Source organism: Pyxicephalus adspersus, chromosome 2 (assembly GCF_032062135.1).
Source record: "Pyxicephalus adspersus chromosome 2, UCB_Pads_2.0, whole genome shotgun sequence".
Classification (NCBI taxonomy): domain Eukaryota; kingdom Metazoa; phylum Chordata; class Amphibia; order Anura; family Pyxicephalidae; genus Pyxicephalus; species Pyxicephalus adspersus.
Genome location: NC_092859.1, coordinates 104,453,055 through 104,467,072, shown reverse-complemented (window position 1 = coordinate 104,467,072; position 14,018 = coordinate 104,453,055). Strand labels below are relative to the sequence as shown.

The 14,018-nt window shown below is 37.6% G+C and overlaps 2 protein-coding genes across 2 annotated transcripts in view; one reads left to right on the top strand and one right to left on the bottom strand.

The window, feature by feature from the left end:
• Positions 1 to 2,095, top strand: part of LOC140324127 (uncharacterized) — a 5,316-nt gene extending 3,221 nt beyond the window's left edge. Inside the window, exons 2-3 of the mRNA XM_072401728.1 lie at positions 305 to 332; positions 1,688 to 2,095. Coding sequence (XP_072257829.1) covers positions 305 to 332; positions 1,688 to 2,090 — 431 coding nt within the window. The 3' untranslated portion in view covers positions 2,091 to 2,095. The remainder of the gene's footprint in view (positions 1 to 304; positions 333 to 1,687) is intronic.
• The window catches only part of PHTF2 (putative homeodomain transcription factor 2), a gene marked incomplete in the record, with an annotated part of 66,974 nt that overhangs the window by 11,330 nt on the left and 41,626 nt on the right, over positions 1 to 14,018 (bottom strand). The window contains 5 exon segments of the mRNA XM_072401727.1: positions 3,231 to 3,503; positions 3,688 to 3,816; positions 4,193 to 4,411; positions 10,428 to 10,586; positions 13,047 to 13,263. Coding sequence (XP_072257828.1) covers positions 3,231 to 3,503; positions 3,688 to 3,816; positions 4,193 to 4,411; positions 10,428 to 10,586; positions 13,047 to 13,263 — 997 coding nt within the window.

Genomic DNA, 14,018 nt, shown 5'->3' with positions numbered 1-14,018 from the left:
TAGAGATCATAATGTGTAACAGAAAGGTCAAACACCGGGGAACAATTTTTAACAAATTTTTTGTTGACTTTTTAAGCTTATTTGCACTAAAATAAGTATGCTGATTCTGAAAGTGCGGTTAGTTTTCTTCTATCATGTCAGGTTTTTTCTCTACTTCTTATAAAAATGCGATTACTGTAGCGTGGAATTGTATAGGCTATGCCATTTACAAACAAGTCAGTGTGGTCAGAGGTTGTGCGCTGCTCTACGTAGTTAATAAGCAAAATTTATTTTTCTACTTACACACGTATATCCTTTCTTTCAGATCATGTCTGGCTCTGCTGTTTCTCGTCGTAAGTACCTAAACAACCCTGCTTCATTTTGTTAGATCTGTGGCAGTTTCACTATTCCCAGTCAAAGGGCGAACATCAGCACATTTGAAGAGCAATCCTATTTGGCATATTTCAAAGTTAAACTTGGTGATCAAGACAAGTCTTTGGCCCCCAATGAGGTGTGCAAACAGTGTGTCCAGGCTTTGCGGATGTGGACAAAGGGAACACGTGATAAGATACCATTTGATATACCTATGGTTTGGCGAGACCTTGGACATTATTTCAGTGACTGTTACTTTTGTATAGTGAAAACTTCAGGATATAACAAGAAAAATAAATGTAACAGAGTATCCTAGTCTACCATCGGCTATACACCCAGTGGCTCATTCAGATGAAATCCCAGTGCTGGTTTTCCTTACACTACCCTCTCTTGAACATGATTATGGTGATCAACTAGGTGACAACAATAATGAAAAGTTTGAAACTGAAGAGGACTCTGTTCGTAAGGGATTTGGGATCAGCATGAGTTGAGTGATTTGGCACGTGATTCGGGACTATCGAAGAGGGCTTCAGAACTCCTAGCATCAAGACTGCGTGAGAAAAACTTACTTGAAAAAAGAATGAAGGTATTGTACTTTTAAACCAGAGAAATTGCATTTCTGCAGTACTTTAGAACTGACAATGGCTTTGTGTATTGCCATAACATACCTGGTTTAATGGAGGAATTGGGAATTCCAATCTATAACTGAATGGCGACTATTCATCGATAGCTCAAAGCGGAGTCACTGAAATAATCTCCTGGCTCTCACCAAACGGTAGGTATACCAAATGTCATCTTATCACGTGTTCCCTTTGACCACATCCGTAAACCCTCGACTCACTGTTTGCACACCTTATGAGGGGGCCCAAGACATGTGTGTCCTCCTTCACAATGGCAATATATTTTGGTCAGTCCCAATTGGCCATTCAATTTCTCTTTGTGAAGAGAGTCATTGAGTTGTTGCAATATCACCAACACAATTGGGTCATCTGTGTTGACCTTAAAAATGGTATGCTTTCTTCTTGGTTTGCAACGCGGATACACCAAGTATCCCTGTTATCTGTGCATGTGGGACAGCAGAGCTCGTGAGAGGCATTGGGTGGAAAAGAATTGCCCTCCAAGATCTGCCCTAAAACCACGTGATCCAAACATTCTACTTTAGTCACTTGTTGATAGAAAGAATATTACATTCCTGCCTCTGCACATGAAACTGGGTCTGATGAAGCAGTTTGTTAAAGCTTTGCCAACTGAAGTAGACTGTTTCAAGTACCTAATTTTTGCATTTCCTAGCCTGTCATTTGAAAAAATAAAGGCCTGTGTTTTTGATTGTCCACAGATTTGGCAGCTCATCAAAGTTGAACATCAGGACAATGTCAGAAGTCGAAAAGAATGCTTGGTTATCATTCAAAGCCATGGTCAAGGACTTTCTTGGAAACACACAAGCAAATATTTACAGAGAAGTTGTCCAGAAACTCTCGGAGAGCTTCAAAATGCTTGGTTGCAATATGAGCATCAAGGTGCATTTTCTGCATAGCCATCTTTCTAACTTCCTGGAAAACCTTGGTGCAGTCAGTGATGAGCAAGGTGAAAGATTCCACCAAGATTTGAAGGTCATGGAAGGACGGTTACAGGGTAGATGGGATGTACATATGATGGCTGACTATTGTTGGAGCATCCGGCAGGTTTGTCCTAACACTGAACAGTCCAGGAAAAGCTATAAGCGTAAATTTTTACCTTAACTGATTACCCAATTAACTTTTAAATGTTTTACTGTAAAATAAAATGTCATGGAGTAACAATAAATCCTTTATATAAACAAAACACATTTAATTAAACCGTAAATTCAAGTTATTGTTTCATTATTCTTTCATTGTATGAAAAATGTGTATGTTTTTTGACAAAAATGGAGGTTAGCCTGTATCGTAAAAACTGGATGTGATAGCAAAAAACTGGGGTAATTTCTGGATTCACCACGTGACCACCTCTATAAAATAAGTTTGACAGTTTGCTAGTCTGCAGCATTCAGGTGTGTTGTTAACACAATGCTAAAGAGGAAAAGCATCAGCAATATTCTTAAGCAATTGTAGCTGCCCATTGAGAAAGACTATTAACAAGTGGAAAACAACTGCCAATGTTCCTATCAGTGGATGTTCCATCAAATGTACCTAAGGTCAGGCTGTGCAATGTCCAGAGGAATCACAAAAACCCCATAAGCTACATTTAAAACTACAAGCCTCAACATTTACCAGTTCATGACATTACATTAAAAAAACTTAACAAGTATGACTTGTTTGGAAAGGTTTCCAGGAGGAAGACTCTTCTTTTTAAGAAGCATCTGAAAAAAGCACAGAACTACTGGAACAATGATTAGATCAAAGTAGTGATGTTTGGCCATAATGCACGACAAAAAAGCATATCAGCAAAAACACCTAATACCAATTGTCATGCCCAGTTGTGAAAGGGAGATAATTTTGGCTTGTTTTGCAGCCACAAGACCTGGGCACCTAAAAGTCATTGGTATACAGTATGAACTCTGTATACCAAAGTAGTATAGAGGCAAATGTGAGGCCATCTGTGCAACAGCTTAAACTTGCCTGAAATTGTGTCTTGCAACAGGACAATGATCTGTTGCAATGGCTCAGTTGAAGCCCAGAGCTCAAACCGATTTAAATGCTGCAGCGGGATCTGCATCTGTAGCGGGATCTGCAAAGCACTCTGCATAAACAAATTCCCACAAATCTCTAGGAACTGAAATAATGTTATACTTAACAAGCCAAAATTGCTGCACAATGATGTGAGTGCCTGAAAACGTCATACAAAAAAACAATTTATTCATGTTATTTATATATGAACCATTTTGTTTTAGCTCTTAAACTCACCTGCTTGTATGTCCTCTCTGCTACACATAATAGGAAAAAGAATATCCAGACAAGGGAAACTCGAACAATGAAACTAATAATCACCATGGAAATGACCATGATGTCATTGCTGGAGCCAAATGCAATGCTATACAGTTCTGAGGCTGAGAGTGTTGCTAGCTGCTCCATGTCCCTGGATTCAGACAGTCTAAAGGCAAATGGAGTCAAACCCAGAAAAAGAGAGATAAAGTTCCCAAATAACTGATAACCAATTCCTGGGGTGTAGCTGTTTACCTGAAATGCAAATAAGTCATTTTACTCAACAAATTGTTTGAAAGCAGAACTGTCCAATCTATATACAAACATTTGTGAAGTGTTGAATTGACTACTGACAAGGTTTGTAATCAAAAGAAACCATTCATAACATATTTCACAGAATATTTATGCAGACAAATTCATAGAGGATAAGAATACTCACTCTGTTCATTATCATTCCACTGATCTCCAAAACAGACATATCTGCTTTCTTGCAGTCATTTCCTTCCCACACAATTGCACTGACCTTCTCAAGTCCTGGATTGGAACTATGCAGCCAGGGCAGATGACTCTGTAGACCAACAAAACATTGTTAGGGGGTACATTTTCTGTAAACACAAAGCCTTGTTTTGATATGCCAACCACAAAACACAACACAATGCTGTCCTGTAGTACTATATTTGTTTTATGATAACCCAATAAGATAGTGTTTTGCATTTGTAAATACAGCAATGCAATGTGTGAACTGAGCTGCTGGTGTTTAAAGCTAGAAGGAAGAAAGGACTGTAAAATTCAAAATAAGCAGGCGTGCATAGCCGGGAGGCTTTACCTAGGCAATATAACAAGGAGGAGGGGTGATTAAGAACATCGCACATTATGTATACTATAGATTTGTGTTTACATGTTTTAAATAAAATCTAGATGCAATGCAATGAAAAAATGATTACCTGGTGGAAAGGATCATCTCTATAATCCCTCTTCATACACAGGTTGCCATGATTAGTGTCTGCATCAGTCTCACTACTGCAGGAAGAACGACATTCTGCACAGTGCAGCAAATCTTCCCACAGAACATCTTCTGTTTCTGACTCTGGTCTGGTGCTTTCAGAATCTTGTCGAGAACTTGAGCAGCGGGAACTACAGCTGGTGCCAGATTTTTGCATATCCTGGAAGGTGCGATAATAATATTATTAAAAAAGCCCAAACTGTAGATTGTTGACGGACTCTTCTAGTGGAATAAAAAAAAAAAAAAAAACGAGAAGGATGTGCAAATACCACTAAATCTGAACCGACTTCAAAATTGTTAATATGTTTGTTTTTTTTTGGATTCTTGTATAATATATGTAGCCTATGAATATCGTGATGGTATAACAGTCGTGAACAAATAAATACAACAGGCGGCGGGAGATGTCAGTTTACACTTTTTTCCATTCAGCTGCAGACTCTGCACACTCCGTTTTTTTCACGTAGCCCAAGTCTTGTTTTCAAATGACAACCTGCCTTCTAAAAAATTCCATTTGGAACACTAGTCAGGTGCCACTGAATACTCGGACCCTTGTTCATAAACCACCACAGCACAACAATTCTCACTAATGGTATCACCCTATCCACTGAGAAAGCCAGTCGGCAAAATGTGTCGGGATTTAAAACCGTACTCTTGGGTTTAAATACTAGAAAATCTTTCTGTCTAGGTGAAGGGTCAATGTTCTCATGACACCAATGGGACAGACCCAAAACTCTTTTATTGTATATAAATGTATGTTTAATAAGCAAAATAGTCAATAATACACTGGAGTTTGAGTTGCCACAATGAAACCCCTGCTTTACTGTCCTTATTTTTATTTATTCCAAGTAAATACAACAACTTTAATTAAGTTTACACAGAGTGATAATTGGCTAACAATGGAGGAACACAGATGATAAAAAGCAGAAAAAAGCCTCACATAGTGAGGCTTAAGACTGTGTATACACGTGTAATAACTGTCGTTGGAAAGGATCTTTCACAATCCTTTCCAACGACTAACGACTGCACGATGCATGAACAAGTGCTCTACATACATTTTTTACACATAGATACATACAAATACACACATAGCCACTTTATTAGGTACACCTGTTGAACTGCTTGTTGACTGATCAGCCTATCATATGGCAGTAACCCAATAAAATAAAAGCATGTACAACACTGTTAAGACGACCTGCTGAACGTCAAACAGTGCATCAGAATGGGGAAGATAAGTGATTTAAGGGACACTGAACGTTGTATAGTTGTTGGTGCCAGGTGGTCTGGTCTGAACTTCACATAGATCAGCTTTATACATCCCCTGAAGAAGCAGGAACCACTATAATCTGTGAAACTTATTAATCATTTGTTGAAGGATTTGATAACCAAAGAAGGCCCCCTACTCTTCAAATCTGGTTAATATAGGAAATCTAACCAGCCACATTTAATAACACAGGTCAACATGTAATTTTCATCAGATGTAATTTTATGTGGGCTTTCTAGTATTTTTGATGCAAATTTCAAATCTGTATTCAGTTTTTCTCTAGCATGCCTAGTTTTTGTGATGCAGCTAAATATAAATTTTGTGAAATTTGTTATAAATAGCCTTACATTATACAACATTTAACTGCAGTTTTCTTTTTTTAAGGTTAGAGACCGCACTAACTGCGATTGATTTCATTTGTCATCATGCCTAGAAATTGACTTTATGATTCAGATTACGTGTGTGGTTCATCCACAACGAAAGCACAACACCACCAAATTACCACAGAATTTAAAAAGATATACAAATTATATTTCTGCTGTCCACTTGGTGAGTAGGACAAATCTTGGGCTCCACATGCCATCTGTACCAGTTGTTCCAACGGACTGCGTGTCTGGCTAAATCGGCGTAAAGCAGCAATGTCATTTGCAATCCCGATGGTGTGGAGAGAACAGCAAGATCATCTAATGGACTGTTTTTTTTTTTTGCCTTCTCAACAAAAGTGGATTCTCAGGTAAAACTAAGCACAAAATTGTATATCCCAGCCTCGATACTGCAATTAGGCCTGTTCCCTATAATGATTCATTGCCAGTTTGGGTACCGCCACATAATGGACTTGCTTCTGTAGTAGGTGATGAGGAATGCGCTGGAGTTGCAGCCAGTTACAACCCTGAATCATGTGATCCTGACTATTTGGTCGATGAAGATTCAGAACCAGAAACCTTTAAACAAGAAGAGCTGAATGATCTCGTTCGTGATCTAAATCTCTCCAAAGACAAAGCAGAACGTCTTGCTTGCAAAGGTAGTAACTGTAACTCACTACAGAAACTGAAACCATAACTTGACAACGTTCTTCACTAGTGATGGCTCACTGTGCTACTGTCATGATATAAATGCACTCTTTAAAAGTTTGTCACAAGAGCATGTTCCATCTGAATGGCGTATCTTCATTGATTCCTCTAAAAGAAGCTTGAAAGCAGTCACTGCATAATGGTAATTCCAAAACGAGTTTACCGATTGCCCATTTTGTTAACCTAAAGGAGTCCTATGACAACATGAAGTTACTACTTACTAAAGGTAATTGGCTTGCTGATGGAAATGCAAGGAAGATTCACAAAATATTGCTGTTTCCTATGCCTGTGGGACAGCCAATCTACGGGAGACTATTATGTCAAGTGTGATTGGCTACCAGGAGATACCTATAAGCCCGGAATAAGCAGTGTCAAGTTTTTGCCTCTGGTTGATCCACATTAAATATTTCTGCCACCTCTTCATATCAAGTTAGGCTTGATGAACAACCTTGAAAAGGCCATGGGTAAATCAAACACCATGGGTTTTCAGGACCTTGTTGAGAAGTTTCCAAACATAAGCACTGCAAAAATGAAGAAAGGGATATTTATAGGGCCACAGATCAAGTTTGTTTTGCAGGATGATGTTTTCAAACAATCTCTCTCAGCAGCTGAACTAGAAGCTTGGGATGCATTCAAGTGGCTGTGTGAAAATTTCCTGGGCAACCATAAGTCTCCTGCATACAAGGAAGGAGTACAGAATCTGCTTGATTCATACCAGAAACTGGGTTGTCGTACGTCATTAAAAATACATTTCTTGCATTCACATCTAGAAAATCTTGGTACGGTGAGTGACGAACAATGAGAATGTTTTCACCAGGAAATTCAGTTAATGGAGCACCGTTACCAAGGTTTCTGGAATGAAAGTATGATGGCTGACTACTCCTGGATGCTGTACCGGGACAATCCAGACAAAGAGTACACAAGAAACACATACTCTAAGCATTTCTGAAGAAACAATGTTACCTGATCGACACTGTTCAGTAGATCTATACCACAGTGTGCCTTATTTTACATCACACTAAACATGTATTAACATTCACTTCAATGGTGCTTATGTTTTAGAACAAAATACATGCACGTACAATGTTAACTATAATAGTACTCCTGTAGTACCTGTAATACCTGTACGTGTTAGGGAAAAAAAGATCTGAAAACTGCTCGAAAAATTGATGTAGAAAAGTTTGCTGTGATTATCAATTTTTTGTTGACCCGTGTAATTATATATTATATACAACTTCTAAGTTGTTTTTCAATGTATTTGTAATGTATTTTGCTTTGAATATTATTTTTTTTTGCTATTTTGATTTTGTTTTGTAAACTTAAAACATTTTTAAAATTGATTTTACTAATAAAAAGTTATTTTTTAGGGTATTTGGTTAGATTTATACATACCTATCTCTAGGGCTTACAGATAATCGTTTGAAAATAGGAAAACTAGTATTTGGAAGTTCTTGGCATTGTTGATGCCAGAGGTAATAGTAGAATGGCCAAACTAGTTTGGGCTGACAAAATAGCATCAGTAACTTAAACCACTCTTTACAGCTGAGATATGCAAAAGAGCATCTTTGAATGAACACACTGAACCTTAAAGCAATTAGGGTAATGCAGCAGTGGACTACACTGGGTGGCAAATAAGAAGGCACCTGAGGCTACAATTCACATAGACTCTTGAAATCAAAATCTTGATTCCTGCTGTAGCATTTGGATGGTAGAGTCAGAGTTTGGAGTCAACAATATGAAAGTCTGAATCCATCCTGCCTTTTTATTGATGGTTGGTAGAGTAATGGTGTGGGGGATATTTTCTTGGCACACTTTGGGACTCCTAGTACCAGTTGACCACTGTTTAAATGCTGTAGCTTACTTTTGTATTGTTGTATTGTTGCTATGTTCCTTATAATATGACTTCCGATTACTACTTGCAGCAGGATAAAACACATCATCACAAAGTTCAAGTAATCCTACACTGGACAATGAGTTTATGGCACTCAAAAGGCCTCCACAGCCACCAGATTTCAATCCAAAAGAGTATATTTGGGATGCGGTGGAATGAGAAAATCTGCAAAAACCATCTGATTCTTCAATGAACCAAATCCCTGAGGAATTTTCCAGCATCTTGCTAAACCTATTCCAAAATTAATTCTGCAAGTTCTGAAGGCAAAAGTGGGTCCAACCCTGTACTAGCAAAGTGTACCTAATAAAGTGACTTGTGTGTCTGTATCCACACATGCACACCATTTTTAAACCAAACAGTCAAAAGAAAAAAAGAAAACACAACACCACCAAATTATAAACTTCATAAACCCCCTAAATCTGATTTTTTTTTTTTTTTGACCGATTGATATAGATTTTTTAATTAGATAGCCCACAAGAGGTGAAGAATTATTTTAAAAAATGAATGGAAAAATGTAATATTTAAACATTTTAAACTTTAAATTTAATGGCATTAATATTAAAATTACATTTCACAAAATGTAAGTAATTATTAACAATTTATTTTGCTTTGGCAATTAATGCCAAAAAGCACAAACCTCATGAAGTCAACCCTCTCCACTGACTGTAACTTATGAACCTGAGTAAACAAAACAAGAGTCTATCTGACCTTACGACATAATGGTTGCTCAACCATGTGAGAAAAAGATACAATAATGATTTTTACAAATCCACAATCTTCCTAATATAAAGAAAATCTGTTGTGTTTGTTGATGGATGCCGTGTGTTGGGATGAATCAAAGACGTTTTTTTATCATCTTGCCTAGGAATTAGCATTAGGTTTTTCAGGCAACCTCTAGGGAGGTAATGACTCTGGCCTACATATCAGCCAGTTATTCATGTTAAATAAATACCCTGGATTATAGAATAACAGAACTTCATTCTTTTTGGAAGATCAGGTGCCTATATTTTTCCTTATTTTACTATGAGGGACCTTGGGGTATGCTGCAAATCTGAAATCCACTCACATTGAAATGTAAATTTGGGTGAATTTGGCCTTTATAGAGTGTGGTTAATCATAATTAATGCCTTAGAGTACAAATATACAATGGAATAATCTGAATTAAAAATAGGTATTGCTCGATTCATGACACATTGCTCCATAGTGTCATTAAAATATAGTAATAGTTCAACAGAATAATAAAATAATTTAAAGCATAATCAATCTGAAGTCTTTAACATTAAATTCAAATAAAACAAAGTACCAGTTGCATTTACAATTGAACTCAACCTGACAGTTTCCAAAAAAAAGGAAATTTAAATTTGAAATTTCTAAAAATAGTAGTAAATCCGTCATCAAATCATGTGCAGTGTATGCTACGTTTAAAGAATCCCCCTGGTGATAACGGTCTTAGTTGACAGCTCACCTCTCAACCGATCATTCAAGCCCTCAGATAGTTGGTGTCATGGCATGAAAAGTACTGCACCAAGACAATTGGAGATCTAAAGAGAGGTTAGGATGGCACCACCCCTGATAAATAGGAGGGTCAATTCTTTTAGTAGCTGAATTCATTTTTTTTTATATACCACACTTGACTTACTAGAAACATAAAGGTTTAGGACATTTTGGTAAATAACATCCTGTTAACTACATATTTAACATCTAACAACTGACCATGGGCATGAATTTGCTAATATATACAAAAGTTTCTATTTTATTCAAACCTCATATCCTAAAGAACAACCTTAAACAGCTATTGAACAATCTCAGGTTTTGTTGAAAATTAAAAACTGATAAGTGGCCTCAATGAAGGCATGAAAGGGCTAAATGAGGTCTAAAAAACACTAGCATGTCTAACTCCACTCAGATCGCTTCTTTCTTGTTGGTAGTGGACCAGCCACTAATAAAATCATACCTCATTTGTATAGTGCTTTTTGTAATTATGGGACTTTCTGTTCCTGAGAACACTGTCATTATGAGGTCGATCCACGTTGCGTCGTGCAATATATCCTGTGCTGGGATCATCTTCACTGGAAACCTCATCAGAGACATTGGCCAACGATCTCTGCGCATCCTGGACAAGATTTGCATTTCATTAGAAAAAAGGGATCAATTTTATACCAACACGCTCCACATGATCTTTGGTGAAATACCATAACTGTTCCAGCATCAAACCACTAAATTGCAAAACTTGGGAAAAAGTGGGGTAGGGTTAAAAAAACAAACAAAAACACACAGAGATTGGAAGACTTCTACACTCTTAATTGTCTTTGCCTAGCTTTATAATCCATTGACAATAATTGGCAAAATTTCTCTGAAAGAAACTGGGAAATAAAACAGGTCATCTCCTATCCATGCCTCCCTTCTATTCCTCTTGCACCCATTCACTGTTAAGGTCCCTTTACTGAGGAAGAACTGTAAACCCAGCGTTGCACAATCATCTATGTCAGGCAGTCTCCTCATCACTCCTCTATTCCATTGTGAGAAGATCCAATAACTAGATAGCCAATATGAAGTGTCCACTTCATGCAGACAGTAATGTGAGCACCCTTAAAAAAGAGCTTGTCAAAGACAACCTGGAGCTGGATTGTCATGTGGCCACAGCTATACATACAAGGAGCAAGGAGTAAAGCTACGTACACACTTCCAATTATTATCGTCGGAAAACGAACGACGAACGTTCCTGCACGATATATATGAACGATCGTATAGCACCGATCCTGCACATAGAGGTAACGACACGATCGTTCGTAGATATTGTACACACAATAGATACGATCGTTTAAGCGATAGAGGAACTATGTGCACGACAGGAAAGTGAACGGACGTTCGTTCATCACGCATGCTCTGAACATGGACGATCAACGAACGACCTTACACACGAACGATGTTCAAAGATCGTCGCCCAATCCGATCCGCTGGTCCGGTCGTTCGTTTCCAACAATTTTCCTCGTTCGTCGGCGTCGTTGGTTACTTTTTTACGAACGATTTTTTGCCCAATCGATCGTTCGTCGTTCGATTGGAACGATAAAAATTGGAAGTGTGTACACACCTTAAGAGGTAGGGACATTTCTAACCTGGAAATCAGCTTCAAAGTCAAAGAATGCATAGGTAGGTAAAAAATGATTGATTGCCATCATAACCTTCCAAAAGTCATTTGTTTACATACACTTTAGTAGATATCCCTAGATCAGTACCTACAGACTAGAACATCAGACTAGAAATATAGCATCAGGGTACTTTGCGTTTAACTTTTATAAACAAATCAAGTCAATGACAAAGTTGTCCAGTGGCCTAATAACAGCAGGCCTTCCATTAAAATTAGATGTGTACTTACACTGGCAGGCCCCTTTCATCTACCCAAAAATGTACTGTTAAAAAGATAAAATTACCATTACATTTAACTTGTATTTTGCACTCAGTGCTTAGGCAAGGATGATGCCACCTCCCTTCCAGGTAGAGTCCCATGTAGTGCAGAGCAAGTGAAAAGCTCTTCAGGGCAGAGTTCGCTCTTCCTCCTGTGTCACTGTCTGTATCTGTCATTTGCAACCCTTTTTTAATGTACAGTAATATGTCGGCACCATATAAATACTGTTTAATAATAATATTAATTTGTGAGAAGACACATTTGGAATGAACTGGAATGTCTTCTCACGGGATTTCGCTTGCTCCAAGTTCCAAAGAACCCAGTTATTGGACCCTACTTATATGTGGAATTTATGATACTTTTTGTGATCGTCTGTATTTGCTACACTGTCTGGGTATTGATTTAATCTGTCAAAAACATTTATTTTAGAGAAAAAAAAACACTAATGTTTAAAGATGTCTTAAAGAGTGGATAAACTTAGAAATTTCACTTTACATTAAAGGGTAGACAACACTTTTATGTAAGGTAAAAATTTTGTTTGTTTTTTTAAGTGCAACACCCTTTAAAAAAAAAAAAGTGTGCAGCACTGCCTAGGTGATCGAGAATGAATAGGAGCGCAAAGCCTCCCGGGATACCTACATCATGCATCCCAGGAGGCCCTTGGGTGCTCCTTTTTGTGAAAAGGGGAAAAAATTGCTGATCTCATGCATGCGCAGTGAGATCGACAAGTTTTTTTTCCAACCTACGTCACCCAATCTCGCACCTAGGTCAGGTGACGTATGAAGAAGAACCCGGAAGAAGAGGCGAGGATGGCGGTGCCCGGCCCGCCGGCTCGGAGACGGATACCAAGACGTTGCGGGACCCGATGGAAGACACCTCTGGACCGATTAACTGTGCTGTGGGATTGAAGGTACGTGTATTTATTTTTGTTTTGGGCATTTTCCAGTTTACTTCCTCGGAAAATTTGTTTCTATACATGTAAATTCCTATTGTTACACTCCAAAACAACTCAAACATCTATTAAAAATACAGAATGTCCTAACAACATCTTCCTTAGGTCAAAGCATACTTTAAACTTCAGTAAAGCCAGGGATCTTAAGGTTCCCTCTGTCTCCTCCCAAATTTTATAAATTAAAATATACTAACACATAACTAATGTTGAATTACCATTTTTATTTTGTTGTATACTGGCTTTGCTTGAGTGTGATGGCTCCTGTTTGTTCCTGATGCCCATGTGGCCTCTTCAGAATGGATTGTTTCACTATGAGGCTCATGGACGTGTACCCCATCTTCACTGCTTTTACCTGTCAATCTCCCTTCTAATGACACGTAACCATTGTCAGTTTCTGTAGATTTGTCGATGGAATTTTTTGACTTCTTTGAACTAAAGGGGAAAAGTGTACATTAGATAACATTCTGACCTATTCTACATTATATTAATATAACTTTATTAAAAATGAAAAACAGACATAAATCAAATTTTGGAAAGATGTGACCATCAAAATCATAAATATGTGGCCTGGAGGAGTAAAAGTGTGATCTAACACAATACCCAATGAATGAATATAATGTCACAATAGAGCATGATTTACTGAATCTACATTTCCAAACTGTATTAAACGTTGGAATTTTTTTTCTGACTTTGCATTTGCAAATATATTTATGTTTCTGTAAGTTATAAAGTTAAAGCAGTTTTCTTTAATCTCATAAGTAGGATGTTGGCTTTTATACAGCATGGCTTAGATAAGTAGTGAATAGTCCACCATACAATGATAGTCACATTTTGATTTTCAATTACATATTAAAAACACGGTGCAACACTGAAAGCAACAAGTTAGACACATAAAATACGGTGCTCAAAAACTCTGATACAACTTTACAGAAAAATATTGTGAAAGCTTAATAAGTGTAGTAACCATAACTTAATATTATCATGTGAACAAATCCTTAGGGACAGTCAAACTTACACATCAATGTCATGCCTTGTCACCATTTTGCATAAATGGTAATAACCACAGATCAGCAGTGGGCAGAACATGTTATATGATTACAATAGTAAAATACAATGCTCTCCTATAGACAATCACTAGGGACAACCACTAATACCTAATACTTATCAATCTTTGCAAGTAACTCAAA